This window comes from Nannospalax galili, unplaced genomic scaffold, assembly GCF_000622305.1.
Source record: "Nannospalax galili isolate Female #2095 unplaced genomic scaffold, S.galili_v1.0 scaffold521, whole genome shotgun sequence".
Lineage (NCBI taxonomy): Eukaryota > Metazoa > Chordata > Mammalia > Rodentia > Spalacidae > Nannospalax > Nannospalax galili.
Genome location: NW_008344634.1, coordinates 263704 through 286269, shown reverse-complemented (window position 1 = coordinate 286269; position 22566 = coordinate 263704). Strand labels below are relative to the sequence as shown.

Below are 22566 nucleotides of genomic sequence, written 5' to 3'. Positions count from 1 at the left end.
ATTGTATTGTAGAAAAATTCCATATTTGAGGCTACTGTAGAGATCTGCAACTGGTCCAAACACAGAGAATAAGTGACTGTGGAGTGCCCAGACCTAACTGACACATTCACAGTGTAAGCCCTGCATTTAAGGCTCAGAGAACATTGTGGAAGAGGGGACGGAAGATCATAAGAGCCAGAGTACCAGGACGACTGTGGCGAGACAGTGTCTTCTAGACATGATAAGGATGCTGTACCCCTGAAATCTCAACAGCAACTCAACATGCCTAAACAAGACCTGAATAATGACCACACCAGTGGACATGCCAACATGAATAGGGGAGAGTCCACAAGGTCCCATCCTAGATGACGAACTATAGGCAACCAGTGGCTGTTAAGGGAGGGAGAGTCAGTTTTCTCCAGGCATGAGCCCTCTGATAACATATCCAATCCCAAAGGGTCAACCCTAAACACATATATGTACTAGTGCTACTAAATGGACTTAGTAATTTGTATAAATAACAAAATAAAGATAGAAGACATGAGGAGTTGGGGCATGGGAAGAGTTGGACGGGAGAGAAGGAAGGGTAGAGATGATGTAAATACAATATACTCAAGTAATTTTCAAACAATTAAAATTCAACATTTAAAAGTCCATCTTCATTTTCACTAGCATCTAATTTTTCTGGATTTTTTTAACTTGGGTAAAATATACACAAAATGAGATAGTATTTTTTAAGAGATTCATTTTATTTTTGATTACATGCACGTGTCTGTGTGGAAGTATTGGCATGTGAGTGGAAGTGCTTGAGGAAGCCAGAAGAGGACATTGGATCCTCTGGCTCTGGAGTTACAGATGCTTCTGAACCACTGGAGTAGGTCCTGGGAATTGAACTTGGGTCCTCCAAGAGCAGTATGTACACTTCTCTGCCAAGCCATCTCTTCAGGACCCCAATTTAGCATTTTAATAACATTAAGTATATAGTTCAGTAGCATTAAGTATATCTGCATTGTTGTTCAACTATTATTACAATCTCTAGACTGAAATTCAATGTTTTCTTCAATTACGAATGAACTCAGTCAACTACAATAAATTACCAGTAACTATAATTCTAGCACCAATAGAAATCAATCCTATTTTCATAGCGTATTACAATTGTGAATAAGTATGTGAGTAGCTCTTGTTTCTGTTCCTTACATCTTTGAAATTAAGATGTTACTAGACAGGGCTAGAGAGATGTCTCAGCAGTTAAGAGCACTGGCTGCTCTTACAGAGGACCCAGGTTTGATTCCCATCACCCACATGATGGTTAACAATAATCTGTAACTCCAGTTCCAGGGGATTTGAAACCCTCTTTTGACCTCCAAGGGCACTGCATGACATGAGTGCACTTGTATACATTCAGGCAATACACTCATACATATAAAATAAAAAATGAATAAAACATATTTTTTAAAAAAAAAGATGTTACCGGACATACCACCCACAATCCTGTTATTTAATATAAAAGTATTAGATTACAAAATCATTTCCCCAGAAACTTAACCATGTTATAATGTAAAAGTTTTCCTTGGCAATTCTATATATTTCATTTTATGTCCTTCAAAACATTGTTTTGCAAAGGAATCGATAGGTTTTACCAGATCACCAAAGGGGTTCATGGGGTTAAAAAAAAAAAGCTTAATTTTCAGCAGATTCATTCCTGACAGATGGACTAATTAAAGTATTACCTACCCTCAACATATTGGCTTACTAACAGGTGTCTCTAAGGTCTCAAACTTCTAATTATTCTGTTGATATGTCTAATAGAATATGATACCAGCCCCATCTGTCCCTATGCATTCAGCCATTGGGACAAACTTATTTGTGTATTTCCTATGACAAACAGTATCTCTTGAACCTCAGGAAATATTTATGAATGAGTTAATGTTGGAAAGAGAAATGACAAAGGCACAAAACAGAGGGAAGCCTGACAGGGCTGACTAGGGAGAAGTAGGGTGTCAGTTTGCTGACTACCTCAATGGCTAATCCACATAATTCTTGGTGAAAAGCCAGGCACAGAAACACAAATACCCTGTGTCCTCATATTTATATGTGGACTCTAAACAAGTAGAAACAGGAACTAAATTGGTGGCTTCCAGGGGCTGAGGTAAGGGAGCAGAGAGGTATATTAGTCAGTATTCTAGTTTGATTCTCCATTGCCATGACAAAACACTCTGACCACTACCAACTTAGGGAGGAAAGGGTTTATTTGCCTTACATCTCTCAGAACACAGTTCATCCAGAAGCCCAAGGTAGGAACTCAGGGCAGGAACCTGGAGGCAGGAGCTGGAGCACAGGCCATGGAGGAATGCTGCTTACTGGCTTGCGCCCCTGGCCCAAGCTCAGACTGCTTTCTTATATAATACAGGACCACCTTGCCTGGGGTGGCACCGCCCACAGTGGGCTGGGCCCTCCCACATCACTCAATAATCAAGAAGATGACTCACAGACATGGCCACAGACCACTCCAATGGAGGCAATTTTCCAGTTGAGGCTCCCTCAACCCAGGTGTGTCAAGTTGGTACTAAAGCTATCCAGCACAGACAGACAGGAAGAATAAGTTCAAGGGATAACTGCACGTGGTGACTGTAGTTAGTAGCAATGTATTAGGCAGTTGAAATTTGCTAACACTAAGTGTTAAATGTTCTCACCACTGATAAAACATTATTATGTGAAGTAATATAGATTCTGATTAGTTTTGACCACTCCACGGTGTTACATATATCAAAACATGTTGCACGCAACATACAGAATTTTTCAATTTAAAAAATTAAAATACAAAATCCACCAACCACATAAGCAACACTTCCTGAAGAAAGTCATAAGTTTTTCAAGCCCTATAAACAAAAGAACCATGGAATCCCAGCTACTCAGGAGGCTGAAGCAGGAGGATCTAAGTTCAAGACCAGGCTGGGCAACTTAATGAGACTCTGTCTCAAAATAAAATCCAAGAAGAGGACGGGGGCTATAGCTCTGTGGTAGCATGATTATGTAGTATACACAAGGACCTATGTCCAACCCCCAGTACTGCAAAAAACAAACGAACAAAAAACTCTATGAACATGTTTCCAATATACTTTTTATCCAAAAGTAGAAAAAGGAACCTTATGTAATGAATAGGATAAAACTCAGCAACAAAATAGTATGAAAACACCTAAGTAGAGCACAAGAGCAATAAACCAGCCCTATTTTTCAAAAGGCAATCAGTTCCCATAATGCATTTCTTCTTTTATTCACAAAATTTAGTATGATATGGCAACAGGGACTATAGCCCTTGGCTATAACCTCTCTTTGAAACCTTTCTGTGCATGTAAGAGTTCTCCTCCCACCCCCACAAAAAATCTCATATTTTCCCTACTATTGAAATGAGAAATACTCTAATGTTGAAGCATCTAGAATAATCTTCTCCAAGTTCCAATGTGCTCCTGCCTCCCTCCCCAACAGAGGCCTACAGAACTGGATTTCAGTTACTGTCTTAAGCTATATTCCTGCTGATGTGTAACTGGCCAGGAGTGGAGACCTGGCCCATGTGGATCCAATCAAATTGTCTTTTCTAGGAATCTGAAATAGACCCAGAATTACTCCCTGGTGCTCTGAAGTATTGGTATATAAGACAAGGGTGGAAGGGCTACAAGTTGGATACATTTGGGCATATGCATGCTGAGGCTGATAGCCAGAATACTGTCAGCTCCTGATATAGGTGTGTAAGGAAAAGCAGAAATACCTCCTAGAGTTCAGCTGCACCTGCTGTCCAGGACCTCTGTATCCACATTTTAAAAATCTCCTTGGGGCTGGGGTTGATCCACATGATGCCCCAATTGTGAGACTTAGAGTTTCTCCACCTGGTAGCCCACAGGGAAGCTCATGACTATCTAGAACTTCTCTTCCCAAATCACCCTCAGTATTCCACCAGTCCCTTCAGAAAAGAAAGCAAGAAGTAATAACCCAACCAGCATACCTCAGGTCTGCCAATGCTTCTGCGGACCCGTGCTCCAACTCCTTCAGACTGCTCACGGCTGAGCACAGAGAGAGTGACCATCTTAGAGGACCCCATGTTGAAGTCTATAAAGAATGTTCTGATGTTGAGCTGGAGAGATGGAGGTCAAGAAGAGAGACAATAACAACAACAACAACAAGTCATAAACGAGGAAATATCCACAGATACAAACTAAGGACATTAACATTAGACTTGCCCCAAGTTCTAACAGTTGCAATTTATTGAATGCTTACTCTGTACAGGGTCTAAAATGGGTGATTTTTTAAAATGATTAGGTTGAACATGTATTAGTACTTACAAGAAGTCTGGGACCCCATTCATTAAATTAGTAGCAGTTACCGTTTGTGATCCTACAGTCATTTTTGGACAAACATTAGCAATAACAACACTGGTGTACTTGCTATGAATATCTAATGAGCATTTTATCTGCTTTGTTTCAATGGAATCTCTTGACTTCTCCATTCCACACATCTTCCTCCAGTGGTACCCATTGAGTAGGATAACAGATGGAAGTGGGGATTCAGATGGTGATATTGGGAGCAAATAGAAAAGACAAGAGGCAGGTGAATCTCACCTTAACATGATAAAGATGTTGGCTTTAACAGGGATCTTCAAAGGTCATTGAATTCAAAGAACTTTCCATCTCTAAAATCCAAGGCCAATTAATTTTTTTTATTTCTTCTTTGAGAATTTCATGCATGTATACAACGTGTTTTGATTAAATCAGCTCCTCCAACTCTTTCAAGCTCCCCCTTTCTTCCCCCTCTCAACTTTGTGTCTTCTGTCCATAGCCCACTGAGTTCACTCACTGTTGTCCTATGTGCATAGATATGGGGTCATCACTGGAGCATGGACATCCTAACAGGGGACACTTCCCTGAAGAAAACTGACACTCCCTATCCAAGCAGCTTTCAAGTGCCAAAGCCTCTCAGCTTGGAGTGGGGCTTCATGCATCCCTCCCCTGTCTATGCTGGAATTTTGACAGGCTTCATCTTGTGCGTGTCTTGTACAGGCAACACTTTAGGCAAGGAATCTTTGAACTCTCTCATGATGTCTTCTAATAGTTTTTTTTTTTTTAATTTTATTCATCATTTTTATTTTTTTATGTGTATGAGTGCATTGCCTGATTGTATGTAAGTGCACTTAAGTCATGCAATGCCCATGGAGGTTAGAAGAGGGCTTCAAATCCCCCTGGAACTGGAGTTATGGATGACTGTTAGCCACCATGTGGGTGCTGGGAATGGAAACCCAGGTCTTTTGCAAGAGCAACCAATGCTCTTATCTGCTGAACCATCTCTCCAGACCCAATGTCTTCTAATATACAGACAACTCATTGATGAGCTTGCCCCAGACAATGAAACCCGCAGTCAGGAACAACCTCTGTCTGACATTTTTGATTCAAAATTGCTTCAACTCCTTTTCTACTTCAAATGTTTGCAGAAAAATAATCCCCAATCCCAAATTTGCTCTCTAAGTGAAGTCTGAAAAATCGTTCAAAGATTTCTACTGTAACCAAGAGAAGCACTTTAGCAGGAAGCAGATTCTGGGGCCAGACACCTTAGATTTAATCCCAGCTTCGCCACATACCTGCTGCCTAACTTAGGACTCCCTGTGCCTCAGTTTTCCAATCTATGCAATGGGAATAAGTACCTACCTCAAAGGGATGCTAACAGTGCTGTCAGAAAATTAGCAGCTACTGTTATTTGTAGAGCTCTATGCAGGAATACCTTCTAGCTAGTGAAGACCGATTTTAAAATCATGGCCCCAGCAGACAGGGCCATGGAATGTGGGGCATAGAGATGAGCTTCATTCTGAGGCTATCATCCACACACAAGCAACCAGAATGCATGTCTACCTCCAGCTAGACTATTCTGGGTCCTTCCCAACTCCCACAACTAGATCCTAACACATGAACAATTGATGAGAATAGTTAATTGATCGCAGTGTTTTGCACAGAGAAAAGCCAAGCCACCATCACTTTCACCAAATCACAGTGCTGTTTAAGCATCTCCCTGAGCTCCCCCAAGGAGTATGTAGCATCATGAAAACTGATCGCCAGCATCATCCCTCCCCTGCCCAGATCACCCTCACGGGGGGGTCCCCAGGCCACTCACGGGGCGGAAGCAGCGACCCAATAGGGAGGCCACGGCGATGCCAGGAGTCTCAGCAGGGACTGGGGACGCAGGGAACCAGCAAACAGCACACGGAGGGCGGGTTTGGAGCGCCCGCCCCTCACGGTGACTCAGCACTTCGCGGGCAGTCTCTGGGGCTCGGGGGCCTTAGGCAGAGGTGACACTTCCTTTATTTACCCTGGGCTGGGATCCTCTGACTCCGCCTTCGTCTCCCTGGGTCTTTTTTGGGCTTCTGCCGAGAGTGGTGCGCACCCCTGCCGCTTGGGGCGCGCTGACCCCGGAAGGGATGTGTGGGCAGTGAAGGAGTACTGCAGGTCCCAACAACGACTTTGAAAACCTGTCTTCAGTGGAGTCTGCTTGTCATCCAGCCTGTGGATGGAGCTTGGCTGCACCGACAAGACTGTTTACTAACCACTTTGGGCCGGTGACTCATCCTCTCTGTGCATCAGGTTCCTACCAGTGAGATGACGATGGTGATGTTAATAGTACCGACGTCGTGGGGCTGTGAAGAGAATGAAAAGGACCTCTCTCATCCTAGGCACTACACAATTGTCCCTCATAAATGTCACTTGCTGTTTTCCAGTCAGAATCGGGACGGAAGTGGATATAAGAAAGAGCCAAGATATCGTCATTCCTGCAAAGAGGTGTCCTCTAACAGACAGACGATGGATTAAGAGCTTGGATTTTGATGGGTGCAGAAAGAAATCACTAGAGAGTTGTTCTCAAGAGAATGAGGATCTGTAACCAGCCAAGGGACAATCTAGGAACCCAGAGGGGCAGGCATGGCTACCATTCCAGGAAACAAACACATTGTCGGTTCTTGAGAAAAGAATGAAAGTTTTCTCTTTACAATAAGTTCATCAAACTCTGTCAGAAAAGCACCAGATGGTAAATATTTTTGGCTTTCCAGCTAAGTAGGTTTTCAGTGGAAACTGCTCCAGTTTACCCTTGTAGCAAGAAAGCAGTCATATACAACACTTAAATAAATGGGTGTGACCACACTTCAATAAAAATTTGATTATACATAATGAAATTTGAATTTATAAGATTCATTAAACTTTGAATTCATGCCATTTTCACTTGCAAGAAAATATTCTTCTTTTGATTTTATATTTCAGTCATTTTTCTTGAGGCAGTGTCTCATGTATCCCAGGCAGCCATTGAAATTGCTTTATAGCCTATGATAGCCTTGAACTCCTGATTCTCCTCCCTTCACCTCCCACACACTAGCATTATGGTAATGCGCCACCATGCTGCCCAGTTTTATGTAGTGCTGAGGATTGAAGCCAGGACTTTGTGCATGCTAGTCAAGCACACTACTAACTGAGCTATACCCCCAGCCCCTCCTACCACCTTAAAATATAAAAAGCGTTCTTAGCTCTCAGGCTATACAAAAATAGATACAATGGGTTGTGTATCCATTTGAGTTACATGCATAATTTGCAAATTCCTGCTCTAAAAGAACAAGTAAGTAGAGGAACAAAAAGTCTTTTCCCTGGCGCCCTATTCAGCAACATATATGTTGAAATTGGAGCAATACAGAAAAGAGCATGATCTTTATACAAAGATGACATGCAAAGTCATGAAGCTGACCATATTTTTTTTTCTCCTGAGAAGCCCATGATCTCACTTGGGTGTGTAGTCTTTAAGTGTCTCTCTCTTCCCTATGCCCATGCCTAAATCCATATTAAAGTTTATTCTTAATAAATTACAACTTTGTTGTTTAAAAAAAAAAACTTTTTCCCTAGGCTCTCATATATCAGAAAGACTCAACTCCACCCTCCCCACCTTAATTAGGTGATTCAAGCCCAAATGAGATAATATATTTGAACATCAAAACTGCCATGGGATACTAAAGTATTGGCGTTTGTCATCATAGTGATTATTTCTGAAACCGTTTCCAAGTAAAACAGAAGTGTAAACCCTCTGTCTGGCATGTTGCAGACATTATAAATGGTCTTACATTCCCTATCAGTAAAACATTCAACCAGTTGCCTGGGCTTGAAATGCAAGCTCTCCCCTCAAACACTTTCACTTCCAAAGCCCATCCATCCTGATTGCTAGTATCAGCATTTTGACAGCCACTGTCCATCTTCTCCAACTGCTACCCCAGTCTTCCTGCCTCAGGCTCACCACCAGTCAAACCATTTTCCAAATGGAAAAACCATTGCCTGAAACCCTCAGTGGCGTGTCATCATCCTCAGTAGAAAGTTCTTTGATGTTTTTGAACTGGCCTTGCCAGTAACACATTTGTGCACACACACGGAAACACAGAGAGAAACACACACACACACACACACACACACACACACACACACACGCCCCTTTGCCTATCATGCAATACTTTCTAGTTTGTTGTGCCTGTCTAGAACTTTCCTTCATTTTCACTTCATCTTTTTTTTTTAATTGTTTGTGGTTTTCATACAATAGAATTTGCTGCTCTCATCTCACAGGTTTCTTCTGTAATGTGACCCTAATACACCATGGAACACAGAACATGCACTTTCCTTCTTTTGCTCTTGAGTCTATGCAGTGCTTGTGGCTGCCTTGAGGGAAGCAATGTGGTGGAAGTTACACTGTGCCAGTTTGAAGTGTGGCTCTCTCGTGGCCTGGAAGCTTCCAGTTCCTGCTTCCTGGAAACTACCTACTGCTCTTTAGGGAGAATAATGGTGACCCTGAGGTCACCATTTAGAAGAAGCCCAGGCCCAATGAAAAAAGTATCCTGGAAGGGAAAACACCATGGAAAGAAAAAGACAGAGGACCAGAAGTGAGGCGCAAGAAAAATCATCTTGAAAGAGAATCGTCCAGCCCTATTTGCCCCAGCCTATGCCACATGGAAATAAAACCTGAATACCCATCCATGCTCCTCCCAACTCACTGATCCACAAAATTGCAAATAAACAAAATCAAGTGCTTTTAAGCTACATAGTTTCTAAGTAGTTTGTTTCATAATAATAGGTATTTAGAAAAAATATGGTTTTATGTCGTAGGAGAAAAGTGGTAGCTTTTCAAAACAGTTTAAAGCTAGTGACAAACATTTGCAGAAAATAGATATATCCATTTAAATTATCATCAAGAAAACCAGACATCAAGCAAGCTAAATAATTATTAAACTGGATTTTCGAGACTGAAGGTTGCATCCCTCCCGCTGGCCATAGCAGAAACTTCAAAAGTACACATGTGCCCCTAAAAAGCTCCTTTGTTACAAAGAGCATTTAATGATAAAAGAATTTAAGAGAGAATAGCTTTGCTGGTCATTCTTACCCATCTCTATACTGGAGTTGCAACGTTCTTGGTGATGTTTCAGTGGACACGGTTGCAGAGGTTCTTTCAGGATTCCAAATTTGCTCCACCTCTGTAGCCAGAGAAGGTGGTGATACTTCTTAAAGTCGAGGAAAAGTCCAAGGGCATGCATAGTCAGGGCAAAGCGGAGAAATTCTATTTATAAGCCCTTTAGGAAAAAAAATAGAACAGTTCTGAAAAACTGAAAGAATTAAAGGGAAGAGCAGTAAGTGGGAGAGGTGAGAATTTTTTCAAATGGAACAGAAATCACACAGCACTATTAACAGGATCCACCTCGGAGAAGATAAATCTGACCCTGTGCATTTGAACTTTGACCTCCTTCCATGCTGTCATTTGAAATCAGATGAGAGTGTGGAACAGGCAACTTTATTGACATGTCTATCACATGACCATGGATCAGATTTGGAATCCTGGGCAACATAGAAGAAAACTACATGTGGATATAAAAAAAAACAGCAAAGCCTTCTCTAAAGGACCCCAAATTACACGATTATAATATTTAAAGACACCCACATTCATTCTCTCTCTATCTCTCTCTTCATTTCATTTTCTTTTATGAGAAGATCACATGCATCCCGGGTTGATCTCAAATTCAGTATTAATCAATGATGCTTTAACCTCTGATCCTCCTGTGTCTGACTCCCAAGTGCTAGGGTTATAGTCCTTTGATACACCTTGGCTTATGCAGTGCTGGAGTCAAGTCCCTGGGGTAATGTATATGTGTACATGCTATGCAAGCACTTTTACTAACTGAGTTACATATCAACCCAACTTTTTCTCTTTTATTCAGAATTTTTTATTTTCATCTTTATGACACTGTATTTCTTTCTAAAGTTATATTCCATACAAGCATATAGTCATCTCAAACACTTCTTCATTTGCAATGATTTTTCTTCTTTAAGATAGCAACTCAAATGTTCTTGCTTTCAGGTTTTGGCAAATTTTTTTCTAGTGCAATTATAGCTGTTATTCATTAAATGAGCAATATCTCTGGAATATTCCATTTTAGGAATTTGGAGTCACTAAACAAGGAAACCAGTTGACCTGAACTCAGAAACTGATTGCTTTTTATGCACTAGTGTATGAAGGTCAGTGATATGTTGGACAGTTGAAAACATCCAGTTATATCCAGAAAAGATGGGTACATATGATTTCCATCTCTACCTTGATGAGAGCATTCTTCACAAATCCAGTGTGTTCTGACCAAGAAGTTACATGTGACCAGCCATTGCATAAAATGCTGGTGTTCATTTATGTCTTTCCTGTTGGTTTTTGGAAACATTGCAGAAAATAACAACAGATTATAATTGCAGATTATAATTTGAGTAAATTAAATCATGTAATTGAAATAACACATTGCCAAAAAGGAGTCAATGAAAACCATGGGAAACACAGAGCCAAAGAAAAATTTTGGAGAAGTAGAAGGGGAGAGAATGAACAGAAGAAGGAAATAAATCTGTGGCATTTTGACTTAGAGGAAACCACTCCTCCTCGCTGCCTTTGAGGGTTTCAAGATCCAAGGAGGTATGGAAATCCCAAGAGATTGTATCCAGGTGTCTCCACGGCTATACCACCCTTTCCTTCCCCTCCTCTAATTGTTTTCTTATTCTAAAATCTATCTACTGTGCTATCATATATAAGCTGTGAGATAAATATAAATCATCATATGGAAAAGGTGTGGAATTAGTAATTCACGTTACCAGATTCTTATAGCTTTGCAATGTTTCTCCTCGTGTCTCCAGCCCCTCCCAGAATGATCAGCATGTGACAAGATCTTAATATGACTTGACCAATCAAAAGAAGTAATTCTGTGTCTGTCTAAGGCAAATATTCTGTGTGCTGCATCAAAAAAGTTATCAGTAGTCTTATTCAAATGTGGACCCTGCTACAGCATAGACCTTTTTCCTACTGGATGGAAATTCAGAAAAAGTCAGGGGTTTCATTCGCCTCTACCCACATAAGGAATCATCACGTAATCGCATCATAGATGCCTACAGAACCATTAATGTGGTCCATCAGTTCATGAACTAACAGAGTATGTCAGTGCATGCTAAAAGGATGATTTTCTCACAGTCTCCAGCCGAATTTAAACTATGTCATTAGATTTATTACACATGATGCACCAGCATGCACCAGAGAAAGTGGTGGGGTAAGGAAAGCCGAACACCAAGATGTGGTTATAGCAATGCAAAGTGACAGTCACGCATTTTCTTTGTGATATTGGTGCAACACATATTAGCAAACCAATCTCATTTCTAATTTTAGATTCATTTTTAAGTTATTTTATTTTTTAATTTTTAATAACTACATGATTAGAAGAAGCATTTCATTACAGCTTTAACATATTCAGTAACACACTCCAGAGCAAGAGTACATCTCTTTCACATAGATTCACTTTTTAACACAAATTCAGTCATTTACTGTAGGCTGAGGTGTGTCTGAAATGGTAGAACTTGTACTGGTCTTTGAATTCCTTCAGTCTTCTGATGACACGTTTGACTATGGTAGTAGAGGAAGTGTTGTAGGCCCGGGCTCCATCAGCCACTGTCTTGATGCAAGAACCACAGTGCCAGATGTACACAGCCCATCTCTTTGGTTTGGTTTTGCCTCAGAAAGAGGCATGCTGCCTGATTTCAGTTTTTCATCAGTTTCAGAGGGAGGCACCATAACAGGTCCTGTATTTGTCAACTACTTCAAATTCTTTCAGGCTCTTTAATGAACCATGGCCATGAGCTCTTTTGGACTGTATTAATTGTTCACACAGGTTCACTACCTCCCTTTGTCCAAGTGTTGAGTTGAAGTTTTCATTGCTTATTTTCTGTGCACTTTGGCGTTACCTAATGATTTCCTGACTGACTCCTGTGAGCGAAGTCAGCGTCAGAAGTTGGATTTTGCCGAGATATTTTCTTGTCCTTTCCAGCACAGAGCTCTATAAACAAAGGCAGGGTTATCACATGTCCCCAAGAGCTGCTGGGAAAAGCAGGAGCTGCAGTTATCAGAGTTAGAACCTTTATGAAATATGCTTTTGTCTTCGTTTTCATTGCATTCAATCAGATCAACAAGTATTGGCTAAGTGTTGAGCGTGGTTTCCTGTGGGATTGTGTAAGGCCCTGCAGGACAATAAATGCTTTGGGGGCACTGAGTCATGTAGCCATTTCTGACCCAGCAGCCGGGAAAATGTAAGAGGACAGCTGAGGCTGGGTTCCTGCAGGAGCAGCTTCTACTTCATCACAGTGGACCCTGGGGAGCCGGAACAAGGCAGAATGGTGCGTTTAAGTGGCAGGTGGCTATGTAGTGTCATAGCCTATGGGACAATGGGTTTAGAACCAGGTGTCATGGAGTCTGAAGCTTTCAAAGTTTGGAAAGCCAACCACAGGAAAAAAAATATAATTCAAAGTTATGAAGCCAAAGGTGTTGGACTTCCCTTGGGACTTGGAAGGCAGTGTGTAATTTGGGGATCAGAGTCTTAATCTGTTGATTCTCTGTGAATTAGTCTCTTGCTCAAAATCTCACTCAGGAGAGCTGTCAGATTGGGTGCCTATCACCATGAGCTCAATCTAGCTTTGTGCTGTTTCCGCCACTGGCTTTTTCCATAGTTTACACTTTCATGGCTTTTCATGTTGAAGCCAAACCTTCTTTTCTTTGTATTTTTATCATTTTGTTTCAGCTACATGTATTTATTCTTAGGTTCTTGAAGTTTTTCTAAATCAGAGACTTGGGGATACTTTACATAGAAATAGAAATGTGGGATGTAAATTGTCCGTTTGGTCCCACGTCCATATAATTGATAAGTTTTTGTAAGTCATAATGATTTCCTTGAACTTATTGTGCTCTATGTCAGGGCATCTTAAATTCTAGTGTGCACACGAATTGACAATGCAGATTTGAATGCACTAAGTCTGGGATGGAACCTAGGAGTCTTCTTTACTCTTTTAATTTTTTAATTCATTCTTTCACAATTCCATGCATGTATGAAATGTAATTTGACCATATTCAGCCCGATTATCCTCTCTTAGTCCTCACACTCCCTCTGAATCCCTTCTTCTTGCCAAAAAGTCTCCTTCCTGCTCTCATGTCTTTATTTTTGTGAGCCAATGAGTTCACTTATGGTTGCTTGCATGAGCATGTGTCGGGGCTTATTTGCTGGAGCAGCTTAGACGTGAAGAATCTGCTTTTCTAACCAGCTCCCAGGGGCTGTCAATGTTGTTTGTGGACCACACTTGGAGTCACTTCTAAGTGTTTATTTGTACAAGTGTTCATGGTGGTAACAATACACAAGTCCATACCGGGTTTACGCAATCTGATTTTAAGGTAACTATCCCCAGGGTAGAGTCTGTAACAAGCCCAAGGAAGAAGTGCTTATTGATTTGAAAATACACAAGGAATTGGAATGCCCAGGAGCTGGAGGCAGGGGTATGAAAAAGCAAACTGTTTTCATCTTTGAGGATCATTTCATTGTCTTCAGTCTTCTGACTTTGCTATGCTCTTTGTAAATGCTTCCTACAGACAAGGAGAAGACCTGTATGTTTCCAAACATGTACAAGGGCAGCTGGGCATTGCCCTGCCATTGTCTCTTGACTTCTCATACCCTTTCAAGGTGGTTGCTGTGTTCACTCCCTTTACAGATGGGGAAGTTGAGGTTTGGTAGAGTTAGGTAACTTGTCAGGTTGCATAGAGACAGAGCGAGGATTTGAGCTCTTTGGCATTTGATGTTTTCACTCACACCAGTGCACATCTAAGCAGTATTAGGAGGTAAACTAATTCAACATGCTAACTGATGGATTTGTCACATTTTATCTTTCTCCCGAATAAGGTGCCAGAGATTGTGCCTGTGGGAAGAGGGGAGGTAAAAAGGAAGAGGTTGCTGAAATTAAGCAAGGGTTTTTAAAAAGCTCTAGAAGTCACAGAAGATGAATCTCATGTGCAGAATACACTTTAGCTGTAACAGAAATAGCACTGGAATTCTGTCTTTGTGAGAATAAAGTCTTCCCCAGATGTCTTCTTTTCATAAGCTTATTTTGGAGCAGTTAAGGTATGGTATTCCAAAATACTGAGGATGTGACTGTTGATGTTAGAGTGTTTCTCTCCACATCATGCCAAGATCAACTGTAACTTTTTCTGACCCACACAGTGTCATGTGAAATAGGGATTTGTTAGGTTCTACAGAGCTGAGAGCCAGCACCGTAAGCTTCTTCCAAAAACGCCGCCTATTTCTGAATTTAGCCTTTCGTTCTACTTTATGCTAACTGTTGTATTTTGTGCAGTTATTTAGCAGGAAAAGAAGCATGCCACACCTTAGACAATTATTTGAGTATGAAATTCCAGCTTCTCTTTCACATTTACAGTATAGATTTTTATTTCCTGATTTATATTATTTCCTTAGAAATTTCATAGTATGCATTTGTGCGGGATAGCTTTAGTGTCAACTTGACACATCTGGGTTGAGGGAGCCTCAATTGGGGAATTTCCTCTATTGGACTGGCCTGTGGCCATGTCTGAGGGGCATCTTCTTGATGAGTGATGTGGGCCCACTTAAATTTATCTCATCTTTTCCTGTCTCCTGCTCCCCTCCTGGACCACTCAACGTCTATTCCCACTTTTAAGGTTGCATATTCTTACCAATATTCAAAATGTGGGTTATAATTCAACTCAACTATATTTTTGTGTCTGGAACCAAGGATGAAACTCAGTGCCTTGTGCACATTAGGACAACACTTTTTACCTCTGTGCTACCTCCCAACCCACAGTTTTGCTACTTAACACTGCCTTGAGGGATCCTGATGAACAATTATTTACAAGTCACAGCTTTCTGATAGTTCCCTTAAAAGATCACTTACACAGGTCTGGTTAGATCCAGATTTATGACTAGTTTCATAATCACACTATCATAGATTCATCTGTCATAGGTACAGCTATCATAGATTATTCTCTGACCCTTACAGAACACCAGGTCACACTTGGGATTTAAATCCTGGCTAAACAGTGTGCCTTAGTAAGGTGGCAATGGCTTTAACTGAACACATAGATCTTTTTGAATATGTTTACTGCCATGGAGTGGACAGCAGATAAGGCAGGATACCAGAATCTGGCTCCTTGGAGCATACCTCTTAGATCACTGATTCATAGTTGGGACTAAGTCATTTAGGGTGCTGGTGCTGAACATTTCATTTTTAAAATGACTTTTAGGACTCTTTCTGAGCTTTTACGCCCTATGACTGTTTTCTTGTATTTAGGTTAAACTCTTCTCATGTTTAGCTCACACAATGGGCATGTGCTTCCTGTGTCACTGATATCCTGCTCAAGAATGTGAACTGTTGAGCTTAGTAGCCAGGATTTAAATCCCAGGTGTGACCTGGTATTCTGTAAGGGTCAGAGGATAGTCTATGATAGCTGTACCTATGACAGCTGTATCTATGACAGTGTGATTATTAAGCACTTAGCAGACAAAAGTAAAAGAATGAATAGCAAGTAGCAAAAAGACAGAAGCAGCAGAGAGATAGCAAAACAGAATCAAATCTGGAGCTCACAACATAGCACAGAGAGGACTGAAGTAGTCCGTTCAAAAGAGCAAGCAAAGGTAACATCATCAAATCCAGGGCTTACATCATCCAGCAGAAATTGAGTGGGGAAGAAGCAGTTAAATTGGAGTTTCTGGTTGAGTGTCTCCATGGATGAGTTTTCAGCTTCCTGTTCCCACTATCGGCATTTTTTACCATGAGATAAACAATAGCAACTTCTGTTGTAAATGGTTTGTCTTTTAACTATTCCCAAGGACGTATGATTTTAATATCCTCAGAAGCTTGCTGTTTTCCCCTCACCCTGTTACAGAGCCAGGGGACCAGCCTGACACAGGACAGGGTGTTTGAGAGGCCACTTGACAAGGGAGGGTCTTTTGGCTACCAGAGTCCACTGTTTTTAAGAATATTTTATTTATTATTTTTATTCTGTGTTTGTGAGTATGTTGCCTGCATGTGTGCAAATGCACCTGTGTGATGAATGTCCACCAAGGTCAGAAGAGGGTATTGGATCCCATGGAACTGGAGTTAGAGATGGTTGTTAACAACCATGTGAGTGCTGGGAATGGAGCTCGGGTCCTCTGCAAGAGCACCCAGTGTTCTTAACCGCTAAGCCATCTCTCTGCCCTCGCAGAGTCCACACTTAATAAGCTTAAACAATGTATTATACCTGAGCAACTTTTTTCTATTGCAGCTTCATCAGCTATAAGCAGGGAATGAAGTTACAATGTACTCTGTTGCCTGACTGCCACAACCTATCACTTAGGGTGGAAGTATTGCAAATTAACCTGACACAGGATGGCTGTGTCAGGGCAAGCCTAATAGGCTAGAGGTATTATGAGGGTTGTCACAACCTGTCACCTAGAGTGATTATAGCCAGCAAATAAGTTAACTTTTGTCAGATGTCCTAAATAGTGCCTGGTATGCAGAAACCTCTACTTAAATGTTGGCTAGGGGTTTTATTACTAAAATCTTTTTTCATCCTCGAGGCCCAATTGCAATGTCCTCCCTCCTATAATAACTTTCTTGAAAAAAAAAACTTTTGTTCTTCATCAAGATTTTCAGAGTAAAATGAGTGGGCTCCACTGTGGGATTTAGGTTATTTCATCCCACACAGTTTTTTTTTTTTTAAAAAATCATGATTTGGTGTCCATAGTGTGCCAAGTATTTTCATGTAAGGTATTTTATTTAAGAGGCTCAAGGCAAAAGGACTGTAACCATTCTCATTTTACAGATCAGGAAATTAAAACTTAGAGCCAAAAAAAAAAAAAAAAAGATGCGGTAAAGGTACTACACCTTGCAAGTGGCAGTCCTGTAATCTTCAAAACTTTGCCCTCCTGGTACAGTTGTGTAACAGTCTTACCTGTTAATTAGTTATTAAACCTATGTCAAACATGTCTGTTGTCATTCAGGGACATGGAAGCTGATTTTTGTTCCTGGAACCAGTCCCTCGATGTTGTTCATATTGTAGGCCCAAGGTCAAATGTGCCAAACAGAACTGCCAAACTGAGCTTCTAACTCTCATCAAGTCATTTCCTTGTGAATCTTAAAAATCATGATGACTATGTGTCATGCTAATTTAGCATGAGCCTTTTATGTATGTAATTGGTTGCATGATGGCTGCTCACTTCCTGGTTTAAAAAAAAAAAAAAAACAAACAAAAAAAAAACACTGTATTGATTTCTGCCAGGTCTTGCTTTTGCCTACCTTATGCTTTACTCTCCATGTGTAGTTTAATATGCTTATGGAAATAGGCATGAGCTATTTGCTAAGCAAATTGATGCTTCTATTCTATGCGGGTGGTAATATGAGAGTCCAGTCAAATCCCACCAGCTCCTCTATGGAAATAGATTTCTGTTTAATAGTAATTAGGTTTCAGGTCTCATTTTATTGTGAAAGGTTCTGCTTTTACTTTTACCTTCCCAACTGAACTTCCTTTCAATGTGTGGGCAGAGCAGACTTTGCTAGTCACTGGATAGTCATTTGAGTCCACGGACAAAGTCAAACCCTCTTTCACTGTTCCCCTAATAAGAAGGAGAGACATTGCATTTCTAAATATTAATCACCACCAAGTATCACCTCTTCTATCAAGTGAAGCCACAGAAATGCCTTAAGTGTAGACATATACACAATGGATCTCCGTCCAGCTGCAAAGACGAATGGAATTAGAACATCTGCAGGAAAACCATGAAACTGAAGATCACTGTGTTAAATAAAATAAGACAGCATCAGAAGGCAAATATCACATTTCTCTCATATGCAAAATCTAGAGTCAAATATATATATATATACATATATATATGTACATACATACACACATATACACACACATATATACATATATTGGTAGGGCATGAGAGTGGAAAGGAAACTATGAGAGAAGAGAATGAGGTCTAAAGGGAGGACGGTGGAGAACAAGAGAGAGTAATGTCATGTATGCGGAAGCAGCAGGAGGAGGTAGTATTGGGGAGAGGGTAGTACCCGACAAATAAAAATAAAGTATTAATGTATGAAAATATCCAAATGAAACCCGTTACTTTTATTTAAAGATTCAGTTTATTTTTAATTATGTGTATTTGTGTGGGCATGTATGTATACATGTATGTATGTATGTATGTAAATGTGTGGGGATGCCCACAGAGACCAGAAGATGTCAGAACCCCTGGAGCTGGAGTTACAGGTTATTGTGAGTGGCCCAACATAGGTCTTTGGAACCGAGCTCAGGTCCTCTGCAAAAGGAATATGCACCCTTAACTGTTGAGGCATTTTTCCAGCAACCCCCCTGCCATTATTTTTTATGCTAACTAAAAAAACAATGAAAAATAACAAAAACCTACCAAACAACAACAAAAATATTAAGATAGATAGCATAATACTATTAAAAATTTTCAAATACTACAGAATTATCTAATAAAAGGTACATATCTCTAGGGAGAAAACTATAATTTTGTTCAGAGACATTAAAGAAACCATAAATAGATGGAGAAATATATCCAAAGAAAGAGAGAAAATGTTTTCAACTTAGAATCTAGGCTATTTAGGAGAGGAAAGGAAATTCTATGGAAGGGACAGAGCAAGCAGAAGGAAACAGGCTGCCAAGACAGCAGGAACCAAGAGAATTTGTCTTAGAAACTGTCCTGATGATGACAAAATCACGAGTCATCAAAACCAAGATTTTTGGGTTTATTAAAGACCTCAGAGTCCACCTTTGAGAAAGGAGTCTTGAAGATCTGACCCTCCTGAATAGAGCGAACTTCGAATACACAGGACTCCAGATGCTTGGTACATAAGACTAACACATTACAAACCTATGAGAACAGGATGTGAGGCCATCTTGGTGACAATAAGCATGCACAAATGCATACTTGAAAATAAACAAACTAAGATCCTGAGGCATGTTCGTCTTTTTATTTGGCCTGTTAGGGTTTTCAGTTTCGTGGAATGAACATTTATCACATGGAGTTTTTAAATAAATTTCGTGAAGGGTAGGATTTAAGAATAAATCATGATGTTGAAATTTGACTAATTAAACTTTGGTACAGCACTGCTTGTTAAATTCTTAGAAATCAGCCAGGGGTGGTGGTACACGCCTTTAATCCCAGCACTCGGGAGGCAGAAGCAAGGCAGATCTCTGTGAGTTCAAGGACACCCTGGTCTACAAAGTGAGTTCCAGAACAGCTGGGGCTACAGACAGGCCCTGTCTCAAAAAGACCAAAACAAAACAAAACAAAAAAATTCTTGGAAATTTATTGTAGAATGTACCCAGAGTCTTGATAGCCTTCCTTTCTATTTCCTGTTCTTCCTTCAAAATATACAAACCGTTTTGTAAATGTTATCAATTCTTTTTATAAAATCTTCTTGAATTCCATGTTTAATGTGATGTGTGTAAAAGCCTGATAAACATAAGAGTGTGTAAATCATTATGCAGTACTAGGAAGGGTCACATATTTCCTTGGACATGGAGTTTTGCATGTTTCAAAACAGTATTTTTTACATCACAATTAACTCAGCATTTGAAAAAGTCCCGGAAAGTAAACTTTCTGCTCAAGTCATCAGATCTGCTAAATTAGCAGTTGGCTTTGAGAAATAATGGTTTAACTACACACAGATGAAGAATTTGGCAAGAGCTTTTAGTGTTTTCTCTTTCTGCTTTACTAATGAAGTTTCTTGTCTTTTTTGAGACTGGGTCTCCCAATAGCCCCAGCTGGCCTGGAACTCACTATGTGGACTAAGCTGGCCTCAGTCTTACAGAGATCCGCCTGCCTCTGCCTCCCGAGTGCTGTTATTAAAGGTGTGCACCACCATGCCTGACTATTAGTGAAAATTTTAATGGTGGGAAAAAAATATAATACAAAAGTACCCTGTAACTATGCCTGCTGTTTGGCTTCTCCCCCCCCCCACAAAGCTTATAAATCACAAAAAATACAGCTCCATAATTTCCATAAGTTTTCAAGCAAATTCTCTTCTAACCATAGACTCTAGATGTAGAGATAATCTTATCAGTGCAGGGGTAGGTATGGAACTTTCAGTGGAGGCAAAAGTGAAACGTAGGTGTGACACCTATTTCCTCAGGTCCTACCTCCACCCTACATTTACCTCTGCCCTGTCTTCCAGCTCCAAGCCTAGAAACTAAGGACCATGATTAATAGCAACCATTGTGCTCCAAAAAAGCCCATTCTATTTTTTAAAAAGAAATTTTTAAAAAATCAATAAAACAAGACTGGAGAAATGGCTCAGCAGTTAAGAGCAGTGGCTTCTCTTGCAAAAGACCTGGGTTCAGTTCCCAGCACCCACATGCTGGCTAACAACTATCCATAACCTCAGTTCTAGGGGATCCGACGCCCTCTTCTGACTTCCTGGGGGATTGCACGACAAGGGTGCATTTACATGCAGGCAATACACTAATACACACAAAATTAAAATAAATAAAATATTAAAACAATAAATGAAAAATTTAAAAAGAAAAGAAGCAATATCTGGAGCCATAAGTATGCAAGACTTTATTATATTTAAAGAGTAATATTTCTAGCATGTTTACCTGTAAGTCAAGGAATTCTCTTGAAGACATTTTTCATATTAATAGTCTTCTGTCCTACATACATAAAATTTAAAAGCTGCCTTCCTTAATTTCCAGTTTTAGAGTTATGTAGTCTTTATCAGGAAGGAAGATGGCTAACACTGATGGTGATTTATCCAACCCTAGGCTGTGCTTCTTCGTCTCCCTTTTTATCTCTTCCCTGGTCTAGTGAACTAGGCATACTTCTGGCCTGGTGAGAAGTACCTGCTAGTGATTGGTTAGGTCTGCCTGGCATCTGCCTCCATCCAGAGAAAGCAATGTCTGTGCTGTGCAGGTGCTTCCTGATCCAGGGCAATAAAAGGATGCAAATATTTTCTTTTTAATGCATGGCCCTAGCACAGTCAGAGGGAATAGGTGTAACAGTGCCTCAGAGCCCTAACCTTTTGCTTACAGCTTGAAAGTTAAACTTCAGGATCCACACACAGACTTTGACTCTACAGAGACCAAGGTAAGTAAAGGTCATTATCTTCAGATCATCAAACAAAAATAGATCTTAGCAACTGGACATCTAATTGCAAATTATGGTGCAGTTTCACAAAGCAAAGAGAACATGACGTTTACCTCTATGGCCCACTGCTTAATATTATTAGTTTTCTTCATGAGCCCTTAGATCAGGCTGAGGTGAAAAATGGCTATCTTAGTGGAATCAGAGAACCGATGCATTTCTCTTTGCAAAACTTCCTTAGGTTTTAATGTTTTATGTAATTTCAGAATAGAAAGCAGGTATGCTTTTGTGTTGTGCATGGACTCATTCTGTGGTTCTTGTAAAACTCTTTTGATAACGTTTTTCTTGCATTCTCATTTATCGTCTTCCTTTTACTTGACTTCTGGCATTCACGTTTCTTTAAAATTCTCTTAAATGTTGTTATTTACACCTGTATCCTTTATGACAGAACACCTGGCCATGGTCAGGAACTGTGAATGTCCTTTTCAATGACACCAGTGTTTCATGGTGATTTGGATAATTTGGTCAAACCACTGGCGACAGGCATGGAGGGAAATTTCAGTTGATTAATTACTTAATACATGGTGAACTTCCTGGAGTGTAGTTTTTAAAGTTATGTTATATCTTGTTCAACTCAATAATTATGGAGACTGTGTACATAGTAAAGAGAATTTTGATGAAGTAGTCTGGAGGACAGTGGAAAGGTGGTGAGTTATGATAAGAGTGGAGCATGGATCACTGAATGTGTAAATGCTTTGTAAAATCCACATGCTTGAAAAACTCAGAACAAAGCAGTTGAAGAAAACTATAAGTGTGTGTGCAGTTTATTTTAGAATCTTAATAAGTCTATAGTCCTAAATAAGTCTTATTTTTAGAAATTGGTTTTTATATTCAGAGTAATAAATTGTTGGGTTAGAAATAGGAAGGTTAAGCCAGGTGTGATGGCACATGCCTTTAATGACAGCACACAGAGGCAGAGCTGGTCTACATAGTGAGTGCCAGGCCAGCTGAGGCAAAGGAGAGACCCTGTCTCAAAATGACAGCACACAGAGGCCAGGCTGGTCTACATAGCGAGT

At 40.2% G+C, this 22566-nt stretch overlaps 2 protein-coding genes and 1 pseudogene across 3 annotated transcripts in view; 2 read left to right on the top strand and 1 right to left on the bottom strand.

The window, feature by feature from the left end:
- Positions 1–9696, bottom strand: part of Pir (pirin) — a 127481-nt gene extending 117785 nt beyond the window's left edge. Inside the window, exons 1-3 of one of the 2 annotated variants that reach the window (XM_008840879.3) lie at positions 9415–9696; positions 6328–6652; positions 3980–4108 (exon numbers count right to left, since the gene is read on the bottom strand). In XM_008840879.3, the coding sequence (XP_008839101.1) occupies positions 3980–4075 (96 nt within the window). In that variant the 5' untranslated portion in view covers positions 4076–4108; positions 6328–6652; positions 9415–9696. Of the gene's footprint in view, positions 1–3979; positions 4109–6132; positions 6653–9414 lie in introns of both variants that reach the window. The other variant, XM_008840878.3, reaches the window with a different exon arrangement.
- Positions 7654–7752, top strand: LOC115071667 (annotated as a pseudogene).
- A 2945-nt stretch (positions 9697–12641) lies between the features above and the next one.
- Positions 12642–22566, top strand: part of Bmx (BMX non-receptor tyrosine kinase) — a 60419-nt gene continuing 50494 nt past the window's right edge. The window contains exon 1 of the mRNA XM_008840877.3: positions 12642–12719. Coding sequence (XP_008839099.1) covers positions 12717–12719 — 3 coding nt within the window. The 5' untranslated portion in view covers positions 12642–12716. The remainder of the gene's footprint in view (positions 12720–22566) is intronic.